This window comes from Condylura cristata, unplaced genomic scaffold (assembly GCF_000260355.1).
Source record: "Condylura cristata isolate star-nosed mole 26May11 unplaced genomic scaffold, ConCri1.0 scaffold00029, whole genome shotgun sequence".
NCBI classification, from domain to species: Eukaryota; Metazoa; Chordata; class Mammalia; order Eulipotyphla; family Talpidae; genus Condylura; species Condylura cristata.
The window spans coordinates 22750510-22768494 of record NW_004567130.1 but is presented as its reverse complement, the minus strand read 5'-3'; the positions used below and the strand labels follow the sequence as shown (position 1 = coordinate 22768494).

General features: G+C 49.3%; 1 protein-coding gene across 1 annotated transcript in view; it reads left to right on the top strand.

Moving 5' to 3' along the window:
* KIF26B (kinesin family member 26B) overlaps positions 1–17985 on the top strand; it is a 243355-nt gene that overhangs the window by 212589 nt on the left and 12781 nt on the right. Inside the window, exons 9-10 of the mRNA XM_004690768.2 lie at positions 13844–14006; positions 14922–17979. Of these exons, the coding sequence (XP_004690825.1) occupies positions 13844–14006; positions 14922–17979 (3221 nt within the window). The remainder of the gene's footprint in view (positions 1–13843; positions 14007–14921; positions 17980–17985) is intronic.

Genomic DNA, 17985 nt, shown 5'->3' with positions numbered 1-17985 from the left:
GCTTCACCAGAGACAGAGTGGGGAGCAGAACAGGCAGATGGATGAAGCACACTGCTGAGGGGAGCAGTGGGCGGGTCAGGAGAGGTCTACTGCGCCATGTGGTCACCTCTGGGACAGGCGGGGATCGAACTCATGTGGAAGTGGTTCAAGCCTGTGCTCTAACCCGCTGCACCACCAGGGAGGGCCGGAAATTGTCTTGCTTCTTAATGTGGATCTGTGTTGTGATTATTTTCTCCTATCAGGTTGTCCTTGCTGCACAGATTCTGGTAGCTTGTATCATCATTTTCATTTTTCTCAATACATAGTTTTTCCTGTTTGTTTTTCCCCCCTTGTAGTTGATTTCTAACTTGATGACATTATTGGGGGGAATACTAGGTATAATTTAAGGCTGTAGTTTTATTGACATACATCTGCCTTGAGCTGTTTGATTGCCCACTTACCACCAGAAGGCACCTTTGGGCCACCCATGCTACTAGTCACCAAAGCACCATGCTCAATCACACAAAGTCCTATTGTCTTTTTGCCTCAATGTCGGCTGTTTTAGGCTGTGGAGAAGCACAGACTCTACAGCCCTACTTTCTGCATCAGCTATGTAGCAAAAATCTATTCTGTCTTCTGGGTTATTTTGACAATTTAGCGTGCATCTGTAATGTGTTAAGTGCTCTACCCAGAGAATAAACCTGCTAAACGTACATTCAAAGAAGAGCTAAGAAGTTCATTAAGGGCCTTTACAACAGTCATTTATTGCATGGCTTTGGAGTTAGGTCCTAAGATCTAAGGACACCAAGATCTAAGCTATGCTCAAAAATGAGGCACTGTGTCTCCTCTCCCCCACTCCCCTCCCCCTTCTCATCTAGTGCTTACTCTCCTGAGTCGTGTAAATGCTTGTATTTACTCATCCCATCTACATGACAACCACGGACCACTCCTAGAATGCGGCCAAAGGAGGTTTATGTCAAATTCCCTTGGTCACAGCAGCCTGGAGCCCGCAGAAGGTAACAAGAATCCCTGCAGCCACCGTTGGCTCAGCACTGTGAGTGGAGCTGGAAAGGGACGTTATAAACTGGCATGGTAACTCCGTGCCTCCTCCTACCCACTTCCCTCTTGACGCTGATGCCTCTTCCTCCGCAGAGTGACCCTGACCTCCTGCTCTGGTCCGCTAGGTTTTTATGCCCAATCCCTTGTCCTGGTTATACCAACCTTGGGAGTCTCCAGTGCTCTAAGCCTCATTTAACTGTCTGCATCAACATTAATTTTTGGAGGTGATTCCTTCATGATTTCTCTGAAGGAAGACACTGTGCATTCCTAAATTAAATGAGAATACTCATATCTGCTGACGCTCTCACAGTAGGCGTGCGTCCCCATTACTCCAAACCTATCAGTACTTATCAATACCTAGCAATACTGATTTTCTGAAAGTTGGCCAGCACGTGGGTATTTAATAGTATGTAATTATGCATCTCTGGTTATTAATAAGGTGACTATCTTCTTGTGTGTATTAATTAGGACTCTGTATAGCTCTGGTTTGTTTTCTTTTGGGTGTTTTTCTGTAGAGTTGCTTATCTTTTTGTTTATTAATTCTTAAGAGTTTTTTGTGGATTCTGGATTCTACTGTTTGGCAAATCTGTCCCCCCAGCACCGTTTATGGAGTCCCCCCTGATCTGCAACGCTCCTTTGTTCATCAAGCAAGTGCTGGAATATGTGTGGGTCTGTCGCTCTCTGTTCCTGAGCCAACGCTCTGTCGCTTTCATTTCTTTCCACCTTGTTAATTTTCTTTATGATTTTCCCCCTTTTCATTACTTTCTGCTCTTTATTATTTCCTTCTTTTTACTTCTTTTGGCTTACTTTTCAATTCTTTGTTTCCCATTTAGGTTGACTGCTTTGCTTTCTATACATATTGACTAAGTACTGTTGTGTCCATATCCTCAATTTTTGATAGCATTGATTGTCATCATATCATCACTTCAAAACAGTTCCTGTTTTTCATAATAATTACTTTTTTATTTTACAAAAGTTTATTTTTACATCATTTTGTACATTTTTTTCCCATCTCAATTGTAACCCCCGCGGGAATAATTACTTTTTAATCCATGAGTTCTTTAGAAATATGTACTCATTTCCACAGTTAAGTTACTTGGAGTTAGTTTGCTCTCTTGAGGCCATCTCTAAGCTCTGTTCTGGCGGGCATTGGGCTCATTTGACCACATTTTTAAAGTATTCTAGCACGACAGTGATGACATGTCCATGACTGGCCCCTTCCAAGAATTCTGCACAGTGCCACTGACCTCTGTGTTAGCCCTTCCCACCGTCAGTTTGCGCACAAATTACTCCTAGTTCCAATTCCATGACAGTCTCTCTCTCTCTGTCTCTCTCTCTCTCCTGTTCTGTTTCGCTCTGCAAATACCTGTGGATGTCGTTTCGGAGAGGTGCCGAGCTCAGAGATCAGGGTCCTTGGGTTCCCTCTGAGCAAAGTTCCAGCAGGTCTCTCCGCCAGCAGCACCTGGCGAGTGTCTCCACAAGGCAGAGACGTTTGAGTTATATCCCAAAAAGCAGGTTGATTGCAAGGAAGGACGGGAAGTAGAGGACACTCACACAGACACGAGTGAGCAGAAAGAGGGACCCTGGCAGGGGCAGGCTTGCTCAAGGAGGGGCCGCAGGGTGGCAGCCTGGCAGGGAGCTGCATCTGCTGCTTTGCAGAGGGAGAAGGTCTGAAGAGCAGCACCTCCGGGCACAGGCGGACATTCTCCCTTTCTACTCTTGGCCCCGACACCTGCGTGGGGCTCCCCACTGCAGATGTCCCCTCGTCCCTGCAAGGCAGCTGCCTGGGCCTCTCTGGTCTGTGGCCAGGTGGCCCCGTCTTCGCAGTGAGCCGGGGCCCCGGGAGGGCTCCTTCCCCCGTCTCCTCGCTCTCTGTGGCTCATCGGCAAAACCCATCTTTACTTCACATTTTCTTTGCTCTTCTGGTTGTTTAAGGCAGGAGGAGAAATCCTGTTCCTGATTTCCCAACCTAGCCAGAAGCAGAAATGGCTCATTCCACTTACTTAAAAAAGTTCACTTTATTTCTTTAAACATCTTAATTTCCCTCAACATGCTAATCAACTTTTTCGTGTGTTTGTTTGCAATCTGTGTGTGAACCGCTCTTCCTGCCATCTGTTGGCCTGCTGGGTCGCTCTCCTGGTACCTTGCTTCTTTGTGTGTTTATTTTCCCCCAGGGGCACCTCATTTTCACTGGCATTTTATTTGTGAGGCTTCTTTGGACCTGGGATAAAGATCATTTACTTTGGCATTTGTTTTTACTTCTGCTTGATGCCTGGGATCCCTATCAGTTGAGGATCCTCTAAATTATACTCTCAGCTTGAAATATTTTGGACCACACAGACACGGAGAATTAAAAATGCAAACCTGCACTACACCAGCCTGTGTTTCCAGATTCTTTCTCTGCTTGGCCATATTTTCAGACCGCCGGGCCCAGGTGTCTGAAGGGCAGAGTGACTAGAGCCCAGGGCTCTTCTGTCAAAATTCTCAACCGTGATTTTGGGCTTCCGCTTTCAACACATTTGAGGACCATAGAAAACGGAACTATTTGGCAAATGCCTTCAATGGGCCGTTCACTTCTTTTGAGTTCCCAATTTCCTTATTTTTTGACCTGAAAATCTCTTACTTACAAGTTCAGCAATACATTTATTACAATTCGTGATAATATCTTAGTCTGCATGCTTGATTGTACTTGATAAAAAGGTATTTTTACATACCTGCAAGCAATATTGCTTTATTGCTACTTTCTGTATTTTTCTCTCCTATTCTTAATTGTAGAACACATCTCTTCCTATTCAGAAGTATACACGAGGAAACCATGTCATTTGCTATCCAAACTGGAATGCTTATGAGGCTAAAGAGTAGTAGTAATTAATAACATTGATTTTCAGAAAGATTTTTCTGACATATCCACTTATATTGTAGACATACTTTTTTTTTTAAAGATTTATTTATGCACACAGAACTGGGGTACAGGCAAGAGGTGCAGGGACGGTGAGAGGACTCCCCAGAGACAGAGTGGGGAGCAGATCAGGTGAATTGATGAAGTCCACTGCTGAGGGGAGCGTTATGGACACAGGAGAGGTCTGCTGCGCCCTGTGGGTCAGCTCCTGGCCAAAGACTGAACTCTAGTTGAGTGGCTGCAGCTAGCTTCATGGCACTGTGCTTTAACCCACTGCACTACCAGGGAGGGCCCGATTGTGGACATACTTTTTAAAAAATACATGTTCACCAAGATAAATAAAATGTCTTTATATGTTTACCTGAACATTAAAATAAATAAGCAGAATAGTTACTTCGTTTGTCTTTGTATACTTTGATCAGCTTCACCCTACCTAGTATCATGTCTAGATTACTTTTGTTATGATTATATTTTTTTCTGATAGTGGCTTACAGTCATTGTATTTTTTTCCTTCATTTACTCTAGCTCCCTATGTGTGTGTAGATAGATGCGTGTGTATACAAGCTGTTTATAGGCTATCTGCTTAACATATAAAACTACTTGTACATTTTGCTAACTACAAATTCTTTTTCACTTGGTAGACTATCACACTGGTTGAAAGTAATTAAAACTTTATGTGCCCTCCAATCAACTACAAGTTCATTTCAATGGAGTAAGCTACGCAATTCAATAAGAATGCTGTGTGCTAATGTTTCAAAAGATCTTCCCCCAAGTCAATTTTCAGAGCACACTGCAGAATTTGAAACTTTAATCTTTTATACTACTTTAACTCTCATCATCTAATATTTTTTTATGTATGTATTTGATTTGGGGAGAATGTTTCCTCCTTCTTTGCAAGCTGTATTTTATTTGATAAGAGCAGTTCTTCACAAGCTTTGCAGACTGAGATGTGTTGAACATTGGACTGTGGATTTACAACTGATTTTGAAGAAAGTACAATCAAAACTCAGACGTGTTTCTAAAACACCACTATGTTTTTGGACGGTATTTAGGTAGATTCATCAAGCAGCCTTTAAAATGAAAAAGTACCTTATGTGAGCGCTTTCATGTCATTTATTTAAGCTAGTTCTTGAAAGTCTCCAACATTTCTCAAGTTTAATTGATGACAGGCAGCAAAGCATACTGCACACGCCTGGATGAAATAGTTTTTCATCCATGTAAGTTTCATCATAAAGTTATTGTAATTCAATTACTCTCACTGATTATGCAGATTTTGACAAGTTCAACTTGTCTCTGTCTGAGCACAATCACAAGTCATGTGTGTGATAACCAAGTGCATTCAGCACGAGTTTCTGTGCTAGTGGGAATATTCTGCCTTAAAATGTGAGCTGCGTTCAGTACATGTTACTTGATGAGACCAGGGAAAGAGAACAGGAAGATCTGCTCTTTGCTACTCATGTCATTTATTTTTAAGTCTTAGTAATACTTTTGTTTTGTTTTAAAAGATGTATTTATTTATGCATACAGAACTGGGGTACAGGCCAGAGGTGCAGGGGGTGAGAGGATTCACCAGAGACAGAGTGGGGAGCAGAACAGGCAGATGGACTGAAACACACCGCTGAGGGGAGCAGTGGGGAGACAGGAGAGGTCTGCTGCGCCATGTGGGTCAGCTCCCTGGCCGGGGATTGAACTCGTGCTGAAGTCGCTGTGGCTGGCTTCACATTGCTGTGCTTTAACACAGTGAGCCACCAGGGAGGGCTAATGTAAAGTTTTTGTTATTGTTGTTGTTGTTGTTGTTGTTGTTTTTTAAAGATTTTTTTTTTTTATTTTATTTGTGCATACAGAACTGGGATACAGGCCAGAGATGTGGAGGGTGAGAGAATTCACCAGAGATAGAGCGGAGTGCAGAACAGGCAGATCAACGAAATACACTGCTGAGGGGAGCAGCGGGCGGGTCAGGAGAGGTCTGCCACGCCATGTGGTCACCTCCGGGGCAGGCGGGAATCGAACTCATGAGGAAGCGGCTTCAGATACTCAGTGCTGTGCTTTAACCGGCTGCGCCACCAGGGAGGGCCCTGTTGTTGTTGTTTTTAAACAACGGAGTTGGGAAGCTTAGGGGAGACTTCTTTCAGTGCACATATTCCCATTAGATATTTATTGAAATAGTTGTGGGAAGGCTTCACTATGCTAGCCAGTGTGTATAAGAAGAAAAGATCTGACCCTCGCCCGTGTGAAGCAGTTCTCCAGGAATCAGATGCTGGTCGTGCTATCGGGACCATTTATCGACCCCACACAGGACCTCACAGCACTGTGGAAAATCTCTGAGATGATCTGAAATTTAAACAAAGGGGCTAGAGACACCAAAGAGTGGTAGAAGATGATGTTATTCATTCCTCATTTGCAAGTTTCTTGTCACTGACAGGACTTTGAGAATCTTCCCAGTGAAAGATCTTGCAAGAATAATAGGACTCAGACTTGGAACTCAAATCACATTTATCCCAAGTAAGAAATGAATAGATATTTGTGATTGAACTTATCAACCTTAAAAAAATGCAAAAATCATCTGACTATAACCTATCTTGCTTTTAAACAAAGTAAATGTCACTGGAGAACTCTAAACTTTCTTCATTCTTTTTGGGAAAAAAATGTAGAATTCCTTCATGTCACTCCTCATAAAATTTCATGGATTCTCTCTTAAGTTATTAAATGTATGATTTGTGGCCTCTGAATAACATATTTTCTCAGACTTATACCAGTAATGGAAACCATTTTTAAACTTAATTTCCTTTTAATTCCTTTCAATTACTAAGCACTGATCTTTGTGCCAAGAGCCAGTACAATTGGTACATTTTGTGAAGTCGCTGGAATCAGGTTTCCTTAAACCACACAAGATACCCGGAAGGCATTCTAAAAAAGTGGTCCTCATCACCCTCCTTAAAGTTGGTTAAATCTCATTTCAAAAGAAGTTTATCCCTAGGCAGTCTACGACACATGGGCTCAACAATAGTCTTTCAAGTTTTCTCCAGCTGGTCACTGGTTAGTGGTTTGCAAATAACCAGGACCATATTGGACAAGTATCTTCAACACCAAATAGCTTAAGCAAACTTTGGTCCCTCTTACTGGCAAGCTTTAACCAGGAAATCTTCATAGAGTGAAAGGCTTTCTACCATTCCCCAAAACATCAATTATCAGAAAGTGAGGTGGTACTCATAGGTCTGATGGTACTCATAGGTCAAAGGACACTAGCAAGAGATTGAAAAACAATCCAGAAAATGAGAGAAAACATTCATATCTCGCATAGCACAGGTTTAATATCCAGAATCTATAAAGACTTCTTCTAATTCAGCAAAAACATAAAAATTCAGTTCAAAAATGGACACAGGACTTGAGTGGACATTTCTCCAAGGAAGATATACAAGTAACCGATAAGGACACGAGAAGATTGTCAGTATCTCTAGTCATTAAAATCACAGTAAGAGGGCCTCCCAAGTGGTTGGGGGTTAAAGTCTCAGCACTATCAAGCCATCACCAGCATATTCGATCCCCAGCCAGGGAGTCACCCCCAGGGCTCAGCAGACCTCTCCTGTCTCCCTGCTGCTCCCCTCAGCAGTGTGTTTCAGTCCATCTCTTCCTTCTGCTCCTTATGTCTCTGGTGAATCTCTGTCTGGTGAATCCTCTCACCCCCCACACCGCTGACCTACGTTTCTTGTGTGCATCAATAAATAGAAATAAAACTCTTTCAAAGAAAACAATGCTCACAGGCCAACAGGGTAGGATTAGGTAGGAAAGAGGGTCCCTTGGGAGAGAACATAGAGTGTCATTCAGCTAGCCAAAAACTGTGAAAGTTCATGATGTTATCCCAGCTTTCATCTTTCTTCTTTCCAATCTTTCTTCTTTCTCACATTCCTCTCTCCTTTTGGACATCCGCGGCAAGAGGATGCAGAGTGGGGGTGGGGTACACAAGACTGGAAGATCAGAAATTCTGGAGCCAACTTGATACCTGGCCACTCTCAACCGGCATCTCAAGCTGTCTGGGGCTCTCCATTCTGACAGTTTGGTGAGGAAAGGGGTATTTACAGAAAGCAGTGCAGTTCCAGGCTCCTATCATTAAGAAGGTGAAGGATACAAATCTCATCTTGCTATTCAGTATTAGTTGTTACCTTGACCGGAAGTATCCGACACTGATAAGAACACGATGTGTGTGGCTTCCTTTTTGAATACCAAAGGTGAATGACTTAAAAGAAAGAAAAAGTTGTTGTTACCCTTCTTCACAAAAGGGCATGCCTTTGTGTATGCTGGGTGGAGACTTACATGTGCGCGTGAGCCTGGGTTTATGATTATTTGTGTGCTTCAGTTCTTGCTACCCATGGGTAACATTCTCTTGCAAATTGTTCTGGAGCTTAATTAGTTTCCTTGTTTAAGTAAGACCCTTTCTTTCAATGTCTGATTAAGAAGTGACACCAGTGGAGGGGGCAGCCTTATCTTCCTTTCGTCTATGTCTGCAATGTTAGTATTGACGGAGATGCATTTGCATAGCGCTCCCTGTTGGTCATGAATTGACACCCACCGTTCTCGCCACAAGACAGGACTGTCCCAATTTGCTGATTTGTGCTTACCACATTTTTCTCTTTCAAAAGAACACAATCAGCAGGTGCCTACTTCCTTGCTCCAGAGTTCTTCGGCTCTTCTCTGGACAAGGAGAACATTTAACACTGCTCATGAAGGAATGGCCTTTTCTTGTGAACTCGCCTGGCCAGCAGAGTAGTGTGACTTCAGACACTATTTCATCAGCAGTCCTATGCCAGCTCACCATGTAGGGGGGTTAGTCCCCTAAGAGCCAGCAGATAATGAGCTACAGATTTCACACTGTCTGTTTTAGCAGGCACTTTAGAGTTGTGTCAAACACTCAGATGATCGCAAGCAACTAGGGGTCTTTTGTATTTCTTTGGATTTCTGCCACAGGGGAGAATCCTGGCAAGGAGACAGAGCTGTGACATGAGACATGACTGTCTGGGTGGTCTCTGTGGCCATGAGGCTGTCCACCTCTCTCAGAGCTTCTTGCCGTTACATGCCTTTTAAGACTTGTTCTTCTAAGCTAAGACTTAGCTAAGACTTAGCTTTGACGAAGGCTATCATGAGCCTATATGTGTATGTCTCTCTCTCTTTCTGTCACTCTCTCTTCCTGGACAGTGGATTCCTTGAGTTCATTCTGGTCCCTCTTGGTGCAGCTTCTCAGCACCTGCACAGAGCTCATAAGAAGCTTCTGGAATGAACAGCTGCAGACACTAATGAGTTAACGAGCTAAGTGCATGAGCGTGGCTCACAGCTGCTTTGGAAGGACGGGTTCTGTGGCCACATGAGTAGGCAGTGAATCAGGCAGTGGCCAGCAGCCCTGACCTGGACTCTGGTCCTTGCCACCACCTAACGTTTGTCCCTCTGCCTGTTTCCATTGTACTGAGGTTAGCTCACCCTCGGTGAGACATGGACTGAAAGAAAGGCAGCTATCAAAACAGAAAGATTATTAAATAGTAAAGAAACTAAGACACATTCTCATGCTCTGGTCGGTGACTTTGGCACTGTGTCTGGGATGAGGCCAGATTATATCATTCCTCTAGAGCACAGTCAGAAATTTCTGTGGAGGATCAGATAGTTAGTATGTGTGCCCACTGGGTCATATGGGTTCCTCCTCAGCAATGCTGTCATAGGGCAAAAGGAGCCAGAGATAATGTTTTAAAATAGGTGTGACTCATACCTTTTGCAGCAACATGGGTGGAGCTGGAAGGGATCATGCTGAATGAAATAAGCCAGAAGGGAAAGGAAAAATATCGAATGGTTTCGCTCATAGCAGGAACATAATGGACCAGGCGAGAAAATAATAATAATAATAATAAACAGCTATATACCAGAGACATTTTGTGGGGGTGGAGTGGAGAATGAGATCAAAAACAGTGGGGGAAGGGAAATGCACCTGACTATGGTGATGGCACAGGGTGATTTGGTGATGGGAAGGCCATGGGGAATACAACTGAGATGGAAAAGGCACAAAATGATGTAAAAATAAAGTATTATAAAAAAAATTGGTGTAACTATGTTCCAATAAAACTTTACTTATAAAAATAGTGGTCCAGATTTGGCCTGTAAACCTCAGTCCTATTTCATGTCCTTTTAAAATGAATATCCACTGAAAGCTGAACCTGGGTTTTTGTGTACTCTTGCTATCTCCATTGAAAAGTGACTTATTTGTAGAAGCAAAGCATCTTTCCAAAATTATCTTAAAAGGTGTGTGCTGTTGGGGTAGGAGGGTGGTGAGCTGTGTGTCGCTGCTGCTTCCCAGCCCCGGTGAACTCTGCTCCATCGCCAGTCCCCTCCGGCTCCTGCCCACCCGGTGCCTCCCACAGGGCCCCTGAGTCCCTAAACCCACCTCCAGCACTGTGCCCTTCTGCTTGTCTCGGTCTTGATGCCAAGATACAGGGTTTGTGCTAGATGTTACCCTAGAAACTTCAGAATCCTTTTTCTTCCTGTCAAAGCTACTGAGTGAACCATAAAGCTTTTCACCTTCCCTCTTTTGTCGCCTTTCCTCCAAGTTAAAGGACCATCAGGAGGTTGAAAAAAACCAAGGTTTTATAGTGACCATCCCTCACCTCCACAAGGAGACACTTTAGCATGTAGAGAAGCCCGTGTGGAGGAGTCTTGCAGGAAATTTTATGTGCTATCCACAAGGAGAGTTAAAATGCGTTGCCAAGCAACACACATACCCTACAATGTGGCCTTAAAAAAAAAAACAAAAAAACTGTGTCCTGTGATTGACTCATGAATGGGAAATCATGTGGGAATACAGAGGGTAAAACGGTCCGTTGTGAGAATATTGTTTCTGTGGTTTTTGTCTTTAGTATCTTTCCTGAAGACAACTTTATAGGGCCACAGGGGAAAATAAGTCAGGTATGACTCCAGTAGAGTGCAACTAAATAGCAGGCCATATTAGGAACCCAAGAGCCAGTCTATCCTCATTCACAGATCCCGTGTTTGGGAATTTGCCCACTTGCAAAAATGTATTTGTAACCCCCAAAATCAGCATCAGGGCTTGTTAGCCTTCCAGTGCAGGAACATCAAAGACTTGACGCATACGTGTCCTGCCTTCTTGTTTACCTTTCTTCTGTAAACAAAGGTCCTTTATACAGCCGATGTGGTGCTGTCTGTATGCTTTTGTTTCATGTGTCCATGCAGTGTGCTGTCTGGTTTTTCTCAGTGGAAGAGGCTGAGGTGGCTTACATATCTAAATGTTGTTAGAAAAACTTTATCTAGGCACGTTGGCATGCTGCTGGCATGCTCAGTGTTAATGCATCAAAGTGTGAATATGTAGAGAAAGGAAGAACAAAAGTCATTGACCTATATCACGCTACTCTAGCAAGATAAGATCTGCTAAGATGAGAGTATGGAAAAGTGACTATGTTTGTTGATTCGCAAGATGAGGATTGATGAAAAACAACCCCCCAGTGCAATGGGCAGTACTGTGCTGAGTTCCACAGAAATGTATGGTCGTGTTACTCAGAGGCAGGGAAATGGAAAGCTCTTTTCAGGGGCTGTTTTGTGAAACAGAAGTCGTACAAGTGGCCCATTATTTGTGAGAAGGACATATACTAAATAATGTGTCTTTATTGATCTGTTGACAGGATATTTTGACCAGAGGCCTTTGAATCTCATCTTCTATTCTCCTAGGAGCAATGACTCCATATTCACTAACTCAGGTTTTGGGAAGACTTAATAGGACATAACCACCATGAGTAATAGTTGACAGTGTGAGATCACAGTTGAACCCTACTGGGATCTAATTTTCTTTTCTTGTGTTGAAACAAAGTTCTGGGCTCATCCAAGCACAGTGTCTGCCAGGGCCTTCCTGGTGGTGCAGGGGTTACAGTCTCAGCACTATGAAACTATCACCAGCTACTATGACACAAGTTCGATCGCAGGGCAGGGAGTGACCCACAGGGCACAGCAGACCTCTCCTGTCTCCCCGCTGCTCCCCTCAGCAGTGTAGTTCAGTAGATCTGCCTGGTCTGCTCCCTACTCTGTCTGGTGAATCCTCTTATCCCATCCATCTCTGTCCTCCACCCCAGCTCTTGTGTACATAAATGAATAAAATCAAACAAACAAAAAAAAGTGTCTGCCAGGAGCAGGACCAGAATCGCATCTGCTCGTCAGCTTCAGTGCTACCTGCAACATTCCTGCTGGACACAGTTTGAAGGGACTGAAATGTTTACAACCAGGCCTCGCTCCTTCTCCACATCCCCTTGCCTTTCTGTCATAGTATTTGAGGTTGCTATCACAAAAACGCCACAGTCTGGGTGATTTAAACAATAGAAATGTATTTCTCACGGTTCTGGAGGTTGGAGTTAAGATTGAGGTGCCAAAAGATTTGGTGTCTGATGAGAACCTGCCTCCCGGTTCACAGACTGTCATCTTCTCTCCATCTTCACATGGACCCAGGGGAGGGAGGACCACAAGGGGCTATGTAAATCTCTAAGGCTTCGCCCTCGTGACCTGATCACCTACCAAAGACCCTGCCTCTAAGTAGCGTAACACTGTGGGTGAGGACTTCAGTGTGTGCATTCGGGAAAGATATAAACACTCAATCCATGAGTCTCTCCTTCAACCACTTTTGTCACTGATTATTTTACTTGAAGGAAAGCCCTGGTGTATTTTCAAATGACCCCAGATCTGAGGCATAGTGAGCCTGGTGTCCCTGAAACGACACCTTAATTGGTCCCAGATGGCAAAGAAAAGCTATTGCTCTTACACCACAGTCTTTGCTCCCTGGAGGCCTGGTGCAGGTCGCATGTGAAATGGTTTCTCCATTTCCGAGTTCTAATCTCTGCTGACAGCAGCCCTCGTCGCCTGCCGAGGCTGCAAACTGGGAGCTCTTCAGGGGGCAACTGTCTAGCAGCTGATGGGGACACGGACATGAGGACAGAGACCTCTCACCTGGCGTTGCAAACACAACTCCAAGGGAAGCTCGCAGGACACGGGCAATAGAGAGGCTAGGTCAGCTCACAGGAGCAGGGTGGGCTCCGGAGATGGAGTGACAGTTGGCAGAGAGGATGCACGCATGTTGATGATGATGCAGGCAGACACCTTTGAAAGCAAGGCAGGGAGAGTGTTGGGTCAAGTAGAGGGATGGAAAAATATGAGCTGTTCCTCCTCCTTTGAAAGAGTCTAGAAACACCATCATTACATTCTTACCATGCACACAACTTGGAGGAACTTTCTAGAAAGTTCCACATTCTGTTGCTGATTGAGTAAGTGCTTGGGCCTCTATGATAATCAGGATTGTGAATATGTTTTGCTCATAACTACTATGTGCAACCATAGCCATTTAGAGACACGGCCATAAAGCACATGCAGCTCCTTGCCAGAAGCATCTCTGCATGTATTAAAAGCACACAGGCCCTCGGTGCAAGTAAGTTCACGTCTGGGAAACTACGTTTTGTTGCAGGAATTGCTTGTGCGAAACTCAACGGAGGAGTGCAGACAGCATGCCGGACCCCGGCCACAAAGCCATTTTCTCTTCAGCCCTTCGCCTCATTCTATTCCCAGCTCTCCTTATGTGCAGTGCCATCTGCATGTGCACAGACACAGAGGAATACCCCATCACAGCCAGGGCAGAAGTGCCAGGGGAGGTGTTTTGCATGAGTTCCATTCTTGGGGTTAGAAGCACTTGCTCCGCTGCCAACTGCAAATAGCCCAGTGCTAGCAAATGACACTAATTAGTATGCCATTAGAAAAAAATGGGGTGGGGAAGGAAAATCACTGCCCACAGCGCAGAAGCCATGGAGAGGCCTGAAGTCCTACCCTGACAGCCAAAGTGAAGCCCGGCCCGCTAATGCAGCTTTAATCCACTTTGCTCGGCAGAGAGAGCAAGCTCACCATGCTGCTGCGCGAGTCCCTGGGGAACGTGAACTGCCGCACCACCATGATCGCGCACATCTCCGCGGCCGCCGGGAGCTACGCGGAGACCCTGTCCACCATCCAGATCGCCTCCAGAGTCCTGAGGATGAAGAAAAAGAAAACAAAGGTAGGCAGCTTCGGGGGGTGGGGGGGTGCCGCCCTGGACCTGGGTCCGAAGAAAGCTGGAGCCAACTCTGACTCCCCGTTACCCAGGACACAGGGGAGGGAGGTGCCAACGAGCAGCTGGGCATCACCTGGCAGGGGAGACCTGCAGGCCCTGGGGAGGAACTATGCCCTCTCCTTCTGCACACAGGGCCTCTGGGTGACCCGTTGGGGCCCCGCCAGGCCTCAACTCGCTCTACTTGAGGTAGTTCAGACGATTGCGACTTTGAGATGAAAAACGTTGGAAGGGCAGGACATACTCCCTTGTTCTTCACCCGGGTGACCCCAAAGAGGACGCGTAACCGCCTGCTCCCTGGCCCTGTGTCCCCTGCAGGAGACATATTCAGCCTTCTGGGTGATCGCAGTGGCTTCTGCCTGGCACCGAGAGTCTCCTAGAAACCACCAGGCTCGTTTTCTCAGGCTGAGGCCACGCCAACCAGTGATGGTGTCACCTGAGTGTTTGGGAAAATAGTGGTGACTGGGGTCTCTCTGATAAGGGTCAACTGGTACGCGTGGTGCTTTCCCCTCCTCTTGGTATCTTTCTGCTGTTGCCAGAAGCAGGACTTGCCAGCAAATGGCCCGTGGCACAGAGCCCCACCAATGGCCAGGGTGTGCTCAGCCGGCGTCCGCTCCATCAGATGGGGCCGAGACTGTCACCGCCTTTCGTCAACACCCCTGCGCCACAGAGGCGGTCTGCGTCCCGCGCGGCCCGGCCGGGGGCCGTGCCCGGCACACCTGAGGATGGGCCGTGCCTCGGGGCCCGGGGAGGCCTCTGTGTCGTGTCGTGGGCCTCTGTGCGCTGCTCGCACCGCGCTGTCCGACTCCCCGGGGGGGCGGTTTCGGAAGGGCCGCCCGTGGTAACTGCCTGTCTCGCCCACAGTACACGTCAAGCTCCTCGGGAGGCGAGAGCTCCTGTGAGGAAGGCAGAATGCGCAGGCCCACCCAGCTGAGGCCCTTCCACGCCAGGGCTGCCGTGGACTCGGATTTCCCGATCCCCCACCTGGCCAGTGACCCCGACTACTCCTCCAGCAGCGAGCAGTCCTGCGACACGGTCATCTACATTGGGCCCAACGGCACGGCCCTCTCGGACAAGGAACTCACCGACAACGAGGGCCCCCCGGACTTTGTGCCTATTGTGCCGGCTCTGCAGAAGGCCAGGGGTGACACCCGGCCCGCGGAGGCTGCGGAGGCTGCAGCCGGCAAGTCAGAAAGGGACTGTCTCAAGTGCAACACGTTTGCCGAGCTGCAGGAGCGACTGGATTGCATCGACGGCAGCGAGGAGCCCAGTAAGTTTCCTTTTGAAGAGCTGCCCACCCAGTTTGGGGCAGAGCAGGCAACCAGGTGTCCCCCGCGAAGCCAGGCAGCCGTGGGGGCCAGCCCGCTCTGCGAGTCTGACAAGGAGGAGGACGGGTCGGAGGGCCACGACAGAGACAGAGACGCCACGGACGCCCCGGCCTTCAGGGTGCCGCGGAATCACTCGCCAGCTCCTGCCGCAGCGCTTCCCCACAGCCCCGCGCCGGCCTCACCCAGGAGCATCCCCGGCAGCAGCGGCAGCAGCCAGCACAGCTCCCAGCTCGTGCAGAGCCCCAGCCTCAGGAGCAGCCGAGAGAGCCTGAACTCCTGTGGCTTCGTGGAAGGCAAGCCCAGGCCGATGGGCTCCCCGCGGCTGGGCGTGGCCAGCCTGTCCAAGACCTCAGAGTACAAGCCCGCCAGCTCTCCCTCCCAGAGGAGCAAGGTCTATACCCAGAAGGGGGTCCTGCCCTCACCTACCCCTCCGGTCCCCTTGAGCAAGGATCCCAGCACAGCATCGAACGAGTCCCTCCTGCAGCCTGAGGTGCGGACGCCCCCGGTGGGGATGAGCCCCCAGGTTTTGAAGAAATCCATGTCTGCCGGAAGCGAAGGCTTCCCCAACACCGCCGTGGAGGACGAGCCTCGGGCAGCCACGTCCCCGGATGCCAAGAAGGAGATCCTGAGCACCACCACGGTGACTGTGCAGCAGCCCCTGGAGCTGAACGGCGAGGACGAGCTGGTGTTCACGCTGGTGGAGGAGCTGACCATCAGCGGCGTCCTGGACAGCGGCCGGCCCACCAGCATCATCAGCTTCAACAGCGACTGCTCTGTGCAGGCCTTGGCCTCGGGCTCCCGGCCCGTCAGCATCATTGGCAGCATCAGCGAGGACCTGGAGTGCTACTCAAGCGTGGCTCCTGTGTCTGAGGTCAGCATCACGCAGTTCCTGCCCCTCCCGAAGCTGAGCCTGGACGAGAAGGGCCGGGAGGCCGGGAGCAGGCGCTCCTCCATCAGCTCCTGGCTGAGTGAGATGAGCACGGGCAGTGACGGCGAGCAGTCTTGCCACAGCCTCATAGCCCAGACTTGTTTCGGGCACGGGGAGGCGATGGCAGACCCTCCGGGCTCGGAGTTTGTTAGCAGCATCCAGAACGCCACCGTGGTGTGCCGAGAGAAGCCCAAGGCCGGCCCCGACAACTTGCTCATCTTGTCTGACGTGGGGGAAGACGCTTTCAGCAAAGCCGCCCCCATCCAAGGCTGCAAGATCTCCACGCTGGGCAAAGCCATGGTCACCATCTCCAACACTGCGAACCTGAGCGGCTGCGACGGGTACATTCCCATGAAGACCAACATCACCGTTTACCCCTGCATTGCCATGAGTCCCCGGCACGTCCAAGAGCCCGAGGCTTCCGTGGCCAACGCCAGCCCCGCCCCGAGCACAGCACAGGCCCAGGAGAACAAGGATGCCAGTGCCAAGGCAGAGATGAAATTCGAGGATCCCTGGCTGAAACGGGAAGAAGAGGTGAAAAAAGAGAACGTCTGTCCCGACGAGGAAGGGCTCAGGTGTGAGGCCGCGGCTGCGGGGAGCCCGAAGCCGGAGGCCAGGCCGGAGCCGAAACAGGACAGGAAGGCCGGCTCCGGGGACCGGCTGAGCAGCAGCGGCGGCGAGGTGACGGCCTCGCCGGTGAGCGACAACTTCAGGAGGGTCGTGGATGGCTGTGAGATGGCCGTGCCCGGCCTGGCGCTCCAGGGCCCCGCGCATCCCAGCAGAAACCTCAAGTCCAGCAGCCTGCCCAGGGCGTTCCAGAAAGCCGGCCGACAGGAGGAGCTAGACGGCCTGTTCTACCACTGTGCGGCGGACACCAGTGGCGTGGCCGCCGCCCTGGGCACCCAGCCCTCCAAGGCGGCCCTGGACAGGAAGGTGGCGTCACCCAAGCACGGCGTCCTGGCTCGGCCCAAAGCGACCCCTCCGCTGCCCCCGGTGCGCAAGTCCAGCTTGGAGCAGAAGAACCGGGCCAGCCCCCAGCACAGTGCCTGCAGCAGCAACAGCAGCAGCCCCTCCAGCCAGCCGGTGTCCTTCCTGGCCAGCTTCCCGGACGAGTCCGGCTGCAAGCTGAAGGATGCCAGCACCAGCAGCAGGCTCTTCAGCGCCAAACTGGAGCAGCTGGCCAACAGGACCAACTCCCTCGGCAGGACAACAGTCAGCCACTACGAATGCCTGTCTCTGCAGAGAGCCGAGAGCCTGTCGTCCGTGAACGGCCGCGCCCACGCCAGCAAGGACAGCACCGTGCCGCGCGCAGGGCGGAGCCTGGGCCGCAGCGGGGCCTCGCCCACCCACGCGGGCCCCGGCCAGCCCGCGGGGGCCTCGCCCAAGGCCAGCCAGTCCAAGATCTCGGCGGTGAGCAAGCTGCTGCTGGCCAGCCCCAAAGCGCGCAGCCTGTCCGCCGCCACCACCAAGACGCTGAGCTTCTCCACCAAGTCCCTGCCGCAGTCGGTGGGCCAGAGCCCCAGCCTGCCCCCCAGCGGGAAGCACATGTCCTGGTCCACCCAGTCCCTCAGCAGGAGCCGCGGCGCGGGCTTGGCCTCCAAACTGCCCCTGCGCGCCGTCAACGGACGCATCTCGGAGCTGCTGCAGGGCGGCGCGAGCCCCCGGGGCCTGC